The sequence below is a fragment of the Patagioenas fasciata genome, chromosome 5 (assembly GCF_037038585.1).
Source record: "Patagioenas fasciata isolate bPatFas1 chromosome 5, bPatFas1.hap1, whole genome shotgun sequence".
NCBI classification, from domain to species: Eukaryota; Metazoa; Chordata; class Aves; order Columbiformes; family Columbidae; genus Patagioenas; species Patagioenas fasciata.
This window is the reverse complement of record NC_092524.1, coordinates 35383073-35395567: the sequence shown is the minus strand read 5'-3', so window position 1 is coordinate 35395567 and position 12495 is coordinate 35383073. Positions and strand designations below refer to the sequence as shown.

Here is a 12495-nt window from a genome sequence, read left to right as displayed (position 1 = left end):
TTTGATTTGATTTATAACAATAAAACAGGACACTTAACGAACATGCCCTTCAAAATTGTTTTGATCATCAAAACAGCATATGATTTAGACAGCTAACTGGAAATAACTAGAACATGTGCATATAAGTACTTAAGTGGCTTTTTCACAGCAGTGTACTTCTATAAAATGCAGAAAAATTGTTTACTGCTGTTCATTCAGCTAATTTAGGTAATGTAGTTAAACGAGTAACTGACATTCCATGTAAGTAAACTTTTTGTGGCTATATCTTTCTTTTTTTTTTCCTAGGGGGGAAAAGCTGTCTATTTTTTTTTCCTATACCTTGGGCAAAAGTTATTCATAAATGTTACAAATAAACTTCGCAAAATGGTTTTGGATAAAACAGCACTTTTCTTAGCCCTGTGACTCAAGTAATACATAGAGCATATATATGCTATGTGCTAGTACCAGCACACAAAGTACTCCAGAGATCTATAAAAAAGCTTGGGAATCAAGATACTGGTGCTGACATGTAATAAAACCAGTTTTATGTTCTTAAGTTTGCTGTCCATAACTTTTTGTTTAAGGTGATAAACAACGACTGTTTTCTTCTTTTTCTTATCTAACATATTAAGCTGTGACCGCAGGTCCTCCCCTGTAGTTGCATACTTTTGCCCCGACAGTCTTTTGATTAATGTGTATATCTCACAGTGCTCATTCACATTCCAGCCATTTCATAGCCTAATGGAAAAAAGGGTGCAACCGTTCTTGTAAAAGAAAAGTTTAAAAAAAATAGTTGATTGCCAGTTGATCTGGGATTAAAAAAAAGGACTCATTCTGCAAAAGAACCCTGACGTTTTTCTGTGAGTAAATGCAGATGTTAGTCTTTTACTGATTTTTTTTTTTTTCTTCTTTCTCCTCAAGACAATCCTTTCACTAGAAAGTGTCTTTTGTTACCTGTTTTGTTTCTGGTTTTTGTTTGGTTTGTTTTGTTTCTTTTAAGACAAAAACTAGAAAAAATACTGCAGCGAAATCTAATTTGTGATTTAGAATTCAGAAATGGGAACCTAGAGAGAGTTAGGCATGTGTAAAGCTGGATTTCTAAGTGATTTTATGTGTATTTTTTTTTTTAATTAAACAAGTGACTAAGATATGGATTGATAGCTTTTGGAGAATGTTTCATTTCACTCCTTTCAAGCATTATTTCTCTTTTAGAATCTTAATGAGGGAGGTATTTGTTTGCTGTGTCATGGTGGGGGGAAATCATTTGGTATAGGACTTTTGCATCCAGCACAGATGCACTCAGTGTAGGAGGGAAATATGCGGGAAGGAGAGTGCTCTGGTAGTTTGTAAGAAAGGGTGGCAGAAGGAGCTAGCAAAGCACTGGAAACAGAATATGCAGAATAAGATGTCTTTCTGTGTGTATTTATATCTTATGTGGAATGTGTATTAGAAAGAAATGTGTGTGTATATGTGTGTATTTCTCTGATATCTAAGGGGAGACAGAAAATTCAGAAGTAATGGAAAAAATAATTTATGCATAGGAAGAGTTAGAAGAAGTTATGTTCTTCTATAATCCCTCACTGGTTTTTGAATATGGTAACAGTAACAAATAGCAGAATTTTTGGTCAGTGTATTTTTTAACTGAACATATATCAGTAGGAACTTTAACATATGGTTGGTTTACGCTACTTTTTTTTTTTTTTTTAATGCTTGGAAATAGTGCGCTTCCTCAGAGTTGAGAGGATCAGTTGCTGAGATGCTTTGACCGTCTGCATACTCCTCTGGGCAAGGCATTTGCCAGCTGACAAGGTCCTATTTAGCAAATATTCTTGCTTGTAGAGTGTTCTTTAGCCATCTCTAGATGGCATTTCCCCTGTGTGATAGGCAATGTATTGCGTATGCAGTTCCCTAGTGAGATATCGACTGCCTTAATTAGTGTTATGAGCTGTACTGGATTTCACCTGTGGAGTATTCTGCACAGCCAGTATCCCAGCTTCCCAGGCAGCTTTTGTACTGACCTTTGTTTCTTGGTGGTTACAGGAAGAAACCCTTGACCTTCAGTGGGTAGGATATTTTTAGCATGTGTAAAATGGTTTTGGAGGTTTTTATTATTTTAATTGACCTGCAGACACTAAAGTACAAGAGTAATAGCTCTGGATTGTTCGTTTCCTTTTATTACACGGAAGACTGACTTGGAAAGTCAGAATTGAAAACATATATGGACGTGTGCTTTGTCTGAAATTAAAACCATTAAACTTGTTTGCAATGCGTATTTTATTAGGCTTTACAGTTTTCACGTGCCCATTTATCAACCATTTCAATCTTGTGCTCAACAAGTTTGAGTTTAGCATTGTGTTTGGTGTACTGGTGAATTTGAGGTTAAAAAGAGGTAAAGGAAACTTCTCCACAGAATGTATCCATGTTATTGATCAGTATCTACTGTGATATTTTTCAAGGTAAAAAAATGGAACTTAGCTGATGTCTTGATGGCGTTCCTATTTTAATGTTATTTAATTACCTCATACTGAATAAATGAAGGTTGCTAAAACTTAAAAATAATTCTCAAAGCTGATAGTTTGATACCAGGAGATAAACTTCAGTATCAACTGACAGTTTAAAAATTGGGGATTTTTCTTTGTTGTTAATTTCTTAACAAAAAAACCCCACACAACCAAAAAAAAAACAACAACCCCTCCCCCCAAAAACCACAACAAACCACAACAAGCAAACAAACAAAAAAAACCAAACCAAACCAAACAAGCCCCACAAGATTCTTGTGGCTGAACAGATTTTTATTTTATTTTTTTTTCCCCAACACCCCCCACTCCTTGCCCAATAATGCGTGAATGTGTGTAACTTATTTCAGACTCAAAAAAAAATCAACTGTTTTTGGTTTGTGTTGTTTTTTGTCTGCTTGAGGATTTCTTACCTGGGTTTATACATGTTATAGTTATGACTCATATTCCTTGTCTTAGATAGTTTCTCTAGTATTTAATATTAATAGCTAACATACTTTACAGAAATTCAGATTGGTTTAAAAAAATGTAAATTTGTTAATGGTCTTTTAAAAGCACCCATAAAGCATCAGATTAGTTCTTAGAGCTCAAAAATGTGGTACCTGTGTAGTATTCTGCAACCGTGTAGAAACTGGTTATTGCAATATGTTAAAATGCTTTATGGTCCAAGCAGAACTAAAAATGTCACAGGTAAAAGATCTGGACTTTGTTCTGGTGCAGGTGACTTTCGGAACTCTGACCATAGATATGTTTTCATCCTTTTTATTTTAATGTGCTGAGACTAAGCATAATTTTATGTTAGGAAATTGCGTGTAGTTTACTTATCAAATGCTCATTCTGTAAGCAACCAATATTAAGTTGGGATATGTGGCAGATATATATGGGCAGATGTATCAAAATAACCGTGAATATTCAGTACATCAGGATTAATTTAGCAAAGGAGTTATTTTCATGTTGCAAGATAACCCCTCTTTCAGATTTAGCTATACATGAGCTGCGATTATTGAATCTTTTGTGTATCAGTGATTTCTTTCAGAGAAAAACTGCTCCTGCGATAGGAATTTAAATTTAAATAGTGCATTAACTTTTTTATTTCTTTGTTTGTCAATTTAGGATCCTTTTTTTTGATTCAGATATGTTCTGCTAATAAAAGTCACAGTGAATAATGGATAACTACTAAACTTGCATGCATCGTTGCTGATTAAAAACTGCTGATTAAAAACTCATACCTTATTTGTATTTTGTTATTTCCTACCTAGAAGTGGAAGAACTGTTAACTTCTCTTAAGCATATCCAGCACGTTTTGGTAGACCCTCAGAGCCAAGAGGATATCTCTCTCATTTTACAGCTTGTTCAAAATACTGATTTTCAGAATGCATTTAAGATACACAATGCTGTTACAGTGCACATGAACAAAGCCAGCCCTCCATATCCTCTCATCTCCAATGCACAAGAACTAGCTCAAGAGGTATGTACAGTATGCATCTCTATGATATATATATATATATGAAACCTATAATCATAGCTGCTTTTGAAATATGTACTTGTCAAGCTTGTCTGAGTTACTGAATGTTGAATAAGAAAGGGATTATAATAGCCACTGATTGCTATATCTGGTTTTTCCAGATTTCCAAACAGTAACCAGGAAAGTATTTGGGGGATAAGAGCTCCATTTTTAGCATGCTTAGATATGTAACAGAAAAGGTATTATACTCTTTTGAAATGTAGGAAAAGAGGGCATTTATGAAGATCTAACTGTTGTACCTTCAGTGTTCTTTACTTCCAACCATTCAAAAATAGTATTACAGTCATCTGTTATTGTTTCTTCTGAGCTGAGCCATGGTTCATATATTGGGAGGCATCTTGTAAAATACAACCATAGTGGAAATAAGCATTCTGCTATAAAGTGAGTAATAGATCCCTTAATATTTAATTTCAATGTCTTCATTACTACTGTGATAGTCAGAATACACTTAATTTTGTCTGACAGATGACAGCTTTTCTATAAGATCTGGTATGTTTTTAGAAATTATTAAAGTATACTTTTAGACATTTACTTGAGCAAGATTTTAACTTTCATCTTTTCATTCAGATCTTAACTGTTTGGAATACCTTTACAGTTTTAGCCAGGTTAGCTACTTTCTTTGAGGCTTATTCACTTGAATACAGATGGTTAATACCTGTATACAATAGCTTGATAAGCATTAATAGTAATATACAGAAAAATCATCAGATAAAAGTTGCTGTGAACAGAACTAGTTTTCACATGTCTGGATGCAGCTAAGACCCTCTGAGGGGTTGCTCAATAACTTTATCTTCATTTTCCGTGACCTGGTGCATGTATATACTGCAGTGAAGTGTGGCTGCACCTCATACGGATGTATGTTTTTTAACTTTGCACTAGCTAGCTTGACTACCAGTATCAGTGCAAACATAACACTAGAGTGTTCAGCAAAGCCAGATCCGGAGTCTGCATAAATGCTCGAGCATTTAGCACCCAGCAGATCAAACTTACCTGTTCAAAACTGGCTTAGGTACACCAGTTGGAGTACCTCAGCTGGTATATAGCCATTCTCCAGTTGCTCAAAGGCCTATCACTTCAATTTCAGTATAGCAGCAAGTTGGGTTTTTTATTGGATCTGGTTTTCTTTCTGCGTGAAGCTTTTTTTTTTTTTCCAACAACCTCTTTCTATTCCCCATCATTTTTCTAGACTTTAACCTTGTAAGTCAAAGAAAACAGCACTGTAGAAAGCTTGATGTTCTTTTGCAGAAGAAATTACTGATTCTTGAGGGACATAATTTAAATGTTATCTAAAGGTGCAGCATGATGATTAAACTGCAGCTCAGGATTTTCCTGTTTGGGTTTGTCTGTAAGACTGTGCCAAAACAAGGTAGGAGTGTTTTACATGTGAGCTTCCCTCTGACTTATTCATCAGCCCGTAGGCTGCTGTAGGATCCGCACTAGACTTCTTTGATCTTTGTGAGCCTGAAGGATCCTTTTCAGTTCTGTTTGTAAACCACTTCCTAAACACTCACTTTACACAGGCCTAGTTTGGGATTTCATTCGGATATAAGCCAGAGATTTTGAATCTTCATTCATAATGTAGGATGTTACAGATTTATCTCTTAAGAAAGCTGTTTTTTCCCCTTCATAGATAGGATGTCCTTTTATTTGCTACTTAGTAGAAGCTTCGAAGAAGAAAATACACTGAGGAGAACTCTAGGTCTTTTTTCAGACTTTCATATTTCTCTCTATCTTTCCTATGCCTCACCTCCCAACACATTCCTCTCTTTTTTTCAGGTGATTTGGTAAATCCTAAAATCAGATGGTGGTGCAAAGCCAGTTTTGTCTCTCTTAGCAATCTATGAAGAAGGTTAAGTGTAAAGAAAATATTTCTTAATTGAAAATTATTAAACCAATGGTAATTTGTCATTACACAGGAGACTATTATGTAAAAGGCAAACTTATCACTGCACTCCATTCTTCATCTCTCATCACTGTCTTGTCCAGCCTTGAAGTTCCCCAAAAATCAACATATCACATATATCTGTTCCCATTTTTAGATGTAATCTAGTTTCTCTGTGATTCAGTTTCTGGTGCATTAAAGCAACCTGTATTTTGCAATATATTTAGTTGCATCCTGAAATGATCAAGCTGGAAATTCAGAACAAATATTTCTGTGACTGACAGAAGTGTCTCTAGAGGAATACCTTGAGGCCTCCATTCATATCATTCTGTACTTCCTAGTCTTGCCATAGATAGAAGAACTTATGCTCCTTTTTCAGATCTTTTATTCCTTTTTGGAAAGGCTCCTGTATATGTTATGGTAGCAGTATGGGAGGAAATTATTTTTACTTTAAGAAAAGCTGGTTTTGGTTTGGTTTGGGTTTTGCTTTTTTTTTCTTTTTACCTTGACAAAGTTTCTTTCTTGCATGCCCAGATTTGCATTTTCCATCCTTAAACATGGGCATGGGAAGCTCCCCCAGAAAGCAGTTCATTTACTTACTTTAGGATGTATTTGAAAAGGTACTCACAAAAGCCTGGATTTAAGGTACTGATAACATCTTGATGATAAAAGCCACAAGACATTACAGTAAAGAAAAGTAACATACACACATAGCATTACCTGCCATTTAAAATTAATGTTAATGTGCATATTTTAGTGCACAGGTCATCAGTGACAGTGTGTAACTCTGAAGCTGTTCTGGAGTGCACCCTAATTTAAAACTACAGGCTTGTTTCATTTAAGGCTTTATGGTGTGGAAGAGCAGCTTTTCTGGGGCTCATGCTTGTGTAGCTCTAACAGGAAAAGACACTTTGCAACAAAATTTCATATTGCAACATGAAACATCTCCCCTTTTAATAAAATAGTAAAAACTAATATCAAATTAATTACACTTTTGAAAGTGTGTTGGGGGGATTGTAAATTGCTACATTGAATTCAAAAAATCTCATTTACATTTTAATTGATGATTTGCTTCTATGAAACATGATGTGTATGAACAGTATGCTGTGAAAACTTTTTTTATTCTGAATTTTTTAACCATTAACAATACATGAGAGTGGAAATGGTACATTTTTATGTTCTAGTTCTCTTCTGCTAATTTTAAGAATTTACTATACACTTGTACCAGTTAACTTTTCCCATAGATTCTGATAACCAGGCACCAACAACTCAAGATTTTTCCTTTTTAAAAATAAAATTTAATTGAACTTAAAAGGTGGAATGAAGGACTTGAGCTTAAGTGATCTATTTTAGAAAGCTAATCTTCATGTAATGTGGTGTACTCTTATAGTCTTATATAAAAATAGCTAGTAAACATCAAGTATCATTAAATAGATTTAAAATCCATTTAAACTTGATGAAGATGAGAGCAAGGATTATGGGAACATGGTCTGAATCTTGACCTTTTAAGAATATTTGATGCAGCATTCAAGACAGTTTGTAATTTTTGGCCTGTAACAGCAGACATCAAGTACCTTAAAGATGTTATACTTAATTGGCTCAATTTATATAGGCTATGTTTCTAAAGGTTTTGAACTTGCTACTGTTCACTGCAGCATGTGCAGGCAATTAAATTAGATCTGTGCTGTTGAGAGGATGCACTGGAAACTTGTAACTTCTGGTGTCAGTGTGTTAGGATTTGTACATATATTCCCTCTGACAGTCCTATTTACCTGAGAGCAAACAGCAACAGGATTTTGCAGGCGTGGTTAAATTCTGAATGTTCAATATCACTCCAGTGCGTGCCTCAGAATTGTGGCATGTGTAGTGAAACCAAATCGATAGCTTATTGGAGGCTGCTTGTACTAAAGTGAACGTAACAGTAAAAACTAGGCTGAATAGTTAAGAAAATACTATTATTGCCACGTATCTTGAGTGGATTGCCCGTGCTATCTGTAGTGTGTGGCTTCTGGATTGACAGCCTACATTCAAATTTCTTTGTCTGATGAAACTGGGATTCATTACGAGTTACAAAGGAATCTGACATGGGGCAATACTGATGTGATACGTGGTGTATGTTGCAGCCTGAAGCTTTCGTGGTGTTTCATTAAATAAACAAACAGATGTATCTTTCTCTTAAGAGGTGAGGAGCTATTAAAGTTGTGAATAATGAAATTATTCAAAACAAATTCAAATTGAGAAAAGGATATTTACTGCACACGGAATGACTGACTGGGCCTTGTTGATTTCTCCTGTCAGATCTCCAACCTCTGACCTTGCATTCAAAAGACGGTCTTGCTTGCAGGACTTCTAAGTTGCTTTCTAAGTAGAATTTCCCATAAAAGGATCATAAAGATTGGATAAATAAGGCTTTAAAGCTTGTTGTAGCTTCTTCAATAAAGGAGTTGAAAGTCTCTTGGAAGTTAGAGACCTTAAATAAAACTCTATGAGAAAGTGTTTTGTATAGAAGAATCTCTTCTTTCAACACAGAGGAGAATTTGTTAGTGATATATATCCTTTACAGTGCTCTGTCTACTCTGTAGTATCCTAAAATTCAGGCTGAGCCCAGGAATGATGGCGTCCTAGCCAATTCAGAGGTGTTACTGCAGTCAGGCCTCTATGAAGCTGACTTCTTTCTGTTCTCTACGGTTTTAAAGGAATCAGTTAAAATGATTACTTAAACCTGGTTTCTTTTTTGGCTGTTCTAAGCTGTACTAGGTTTGTTCACTGAGAAGAATTTTCTAGGTGTGTCAGCAGGAAAGCTTTTGGAGGTTGTGCTGAGTTTATTGCTAAGCACAGAAACCTGTTCCATGTGGCAGTGTTCGATTGGCAATGTAAGGATCTTGCTCCATGGGAACAGTTCATTTAGTGGCTTCTGCTAGAATTTAAAATCATCTTTACTATTTTCAATGTTTTCATCTGGTAGTGTCCAAGAGAGTTGTAAGTATTTCTGTAGTTAATTGCTCCTAGGATAGAGGTTCTTCAGACCTTTAGATATTGTTAGATCACACCAAAAGCTCAATTATTTTCGCTTTGGAACATTACCTCACTCTTAAGAGTAAAAAGCTCTTGAAAAAACTGTTTTCTGTCTCACTGAAAGCTGCTAGTCTATGTATAATCTGCTCTTGATGTCCCTGGATTCATTTGTGATTTTGGATTTGCATGCCTTTGGTCAGATTAGGCCAGGGGATAATGACTGTGGGAAGTATCTTCTTCAGCATCATCTTTAGGTAAGAGGGACTTCCCTGTTCCTGGCTTTCTCTGTAAGCTTACCAGTGTTTGCCCGAGATGATGGCCAGGCATGTTTGGTAGCTGTATGAGAAGGCAAAACTTCTTTTTGGCAACTGAAGCTGCTTGAGCAGAAACTATCATTGTGCTATATCATTGTGGATTATTTTGGAACCAGCCAAATAACCTGGTTTTCCAGGACCTTCTGAAATTTTGGCTCACTTTCAAAGACAGGGGCTCCAGGATACATTGCAAAACCTTTCCTTGAATCTTTGGTCATGCTGTTGGTGGAAATAGTTTGGGCAAAAATAAACCATCTACTTTTAAGGAAAGAGGAGGCTAGTCACGTTAATGAGAAATTAGTCCATTTTAAAAGACTCAGCATATTCACGTAATAAACTTCATTGCGACTAATTATACTATCATGTTACTTTCTAGAGTTTAATTTTTTGTGTGCATCTTTGTGGTAGCTGAGCTCATTGCCAGTCTCTAGTATTGACAAACCTGTGTGATGCACTGGATACTGATTTAGATTTGGTAGGTAGTTACTGAGGCAAGGTATGCTGAAGTAGTCCTGTGGTCTCACTGCATGTTTTCCTGGTGTGTCCCAGATTAAGTTCAGTCAGTCAGTGTAACAACTGCATGGATATACTTTACTTTCAGTAGAATGAGTAAGTGCAACTAGGGGTTTGAGTAGGGGAGGGATGATTGATAAATCACTGGGTAGATTAAGAGTTTTACTACTTGATTTTTATTTTTTTTTAGGTACAGAGTGTTTTGAAACCCAGTCACCATAAGGATGGGCAGGAGCTGAATGCTTTGCTGAATGCTCCTCACATGCAGGTAAAGCAAAACAAAATTTCTAATAGATGTATTCCTTGATGCTGGTTTCAGTATAAGTTATTTTTTGCAAATGTTTTGGTCTGACTGGGTGAGGATGGATTTTTATTCTTCAACCCTGTGCAGATCTCTTAATATTCTTCTAGGATGAGGAGTTTCCAATTTTGAGCAACTAATGGAAATGTCTGATCAAGTGTAGTGCGTGATTGTATTCAGCCCTTGCTATGTTCTACATGTATTACAGGGTAACTTGTGCATGAACAGTGTAGCAGTAGATCAGGGAAACAGGAGCTGCTTTGCTTTTTTTAAATATTTTTGACAGCTGTTTTGTGCTCACCATAGGGTGCATAGGAGGAATTTTGTCCTCTGGTGGTTTTTTAAATCCATTAGTAGCTTTCACTGCAGTAACTTTTTATGTCTGTATCTTCAGTCAAATACATAGTAAACCAATGTCTGGTTTTTTTAGGAAGGAGAAGCTGTAAGTACACTCACAGTTGTGTGTTCGAAATTGCTTTTGTATTCTTTTCCAATCTGAAAGGAAAGTTTTGGGAAGCAGTAGGTGCTACATAACTGTCATAAATGATTTTTTTAAATGCTTGAGTCAGTTTACAGTCTTCTGTAACCTGCAAAGGCTATTCAAATTGCAGAATTTCATTGACTGCTACTATTTTATATACATGTAAAATGTGAAATTTTCTGTAACCAAGATGATTTTTTTTTTTGTCAAACTCTAGGCACTTCTACTGGCTCATGATAAGGTTGCAGAACAAGAAATGCAACCAGAGCCTGTGACAGATGAAAAAATTTATGAAAATGTTGGTGTGTATGGAGGCGAGACGGTTAAAATAGTCCGTATTGAGAAAGCTCGGGATATTCCATTGGTAAGTACTGGTACTCGGTCAGTTATAAGTGAAGGGCATAAACTTTTTTGTCCTTTGCAGATTGCTATGAAAGTTTTGGAATTTAAATATAAAGGTGATGTTTAACTTGTAAACACTCTTCCTCCCTCCAAAATGAGAAGTAGTCATAGATGGTAAACTGGTGTGTATTTCATATAGCAGTAGCTGTACTAGCACTTAAAATCTGTACAACTTCTGTCAGCTTGGGTTTGAACAGGACTTCTTGACAGAAGTCACTATCCCAGGCTTTGCTGCAGGGGAGCTTAGAGCCTGTTGTCAACTGTATGTTTGTTGTGGGGTTTTTTTGTTGTTGTTTGGGATTTTTTGTTTATTTTTTTAGCAACTCTCATCTTCTATTTTGCATCTTTCAAGTAAGCATTTCCTTTTAAAAAACAACCATGAATCTTACAGTGTGGAACAATTAAATTCTTCAGTCCTTTAGTCAGCTTGAAGAAATTAGGCAATGTGGTGTTTTGTTTTTTTTTTTTTTTTAAAGCGGAGCATTGGCTGTATGCATCTGAGCTATTACTTGCATTCTCTTTCAACATAGTTTCTCCACCGACTTGGAACGTATACAATAGATGGCATTGAGTTTCATACATGTAATAAATTGCAAATGTGTTGCTACTACACAGGGTGCTACTGTTCGCAATGAAATGGATTCTGTTATCATTAGTCGAATAGTGAAAGGAGGTGCTGCAGAGAAGAGTGGGCTGTTACATGAAGGGGATGAAGTTCTGGAGATTAATGGCATTGAGATTCGTGGAAAAGATGTTAATGAAGTTTTTGACTTGCTGGTGAGTTGGATACTACTTGTTTTCTCTGCAAAAAATACTCATTTCATAGGACTGAAGCCTGTTTGTTCTGTTTCTCATTTGTACTCATGTTTAGAAGTATTTTTGTTCTGATAGCTAGTGTTTATATGTAGGGGCCATTTCAAGTTTTCTTTCTGATGCATAGTATGGTATTAGTAAATATATTTACAGTTATCTGCAAAGATGAAGTCTGTGGATGTGGAAGAGCCAAGCTGTCATCTTGAGACTTGCTTTTAAATTATTTTTTTTAAAAAAACTTTGTTTAGCTATGAAAAGACATGACTTTTCCTCTTTGTCCACAATTAATAAATATGTGGCTGTGTGATTGTGATAGTGTCTGCCAGGGGTGGAGGTAATTTTCTTCATAGCAGCTCACAGGATGCTGTGTTTCAGGCTGGCTTTAGCCAGAAACAGTGTTGATAAGGTACCAGTGTTCTAGCTGTTGCTGAACACTGTTTCTCACTCTGTCCCCCCAGCTGCAAGTGGGCTGGGGGTGAACAAGAGGTTGGGAGGGAACACAGCTGGGACAGCTCACCTGGACTGACCCCAGTGATATATCATTGTTATACATCCTAATGTCATGCTGAGCAATAAAAACTGGGTGGTGAATGATTGCCTTTGCATCACTTGTTGGGTTGGGTTTTACCCCTTTGCTTACAAAGCTGCCTTTTCCTTGACTAATGAGTGTTTCTTGCTTTTGGTCTTCTGAGTCTCTTTTCCATCCTGCTGGGGAAGGGGAGTGAATCGGGAGCCAACCAGGCATAACCCACCA

At 36.2% G+C, this 12495-nt stretch overlaps 1 protein-coding gene across 1 annotated transcript in view; it reads left to right on the top strand.

The window, feature by feature from the left end:
- PALS1 (protein associated with LIN7 1, MAGUK p55 family member) overlaps window positions 1-12495 on the top strand; it is a 58653-nt gene that overhangs the window by 32910 nt on the left and 13248 nt on the right. The window contains exons 3-6 of the mRNA XM_065839677.2: window positions 3755-3963; window positions 9935-10012; window positions 10744-10890; window positions 11544-11705. Of these exons, the coding sequence (XP_065695749.1) occupies window positions 3755-3963; window positions 9935-10012; window positions 10744-10890; window positions 11544-11705 (596 nt within the window). The remainder of the gene's footprint in view (window positions 1-3754; window positions 3964-9934; window positions 10013-10743; window positions 10891-11543; window positions 11706-12495) is intronic.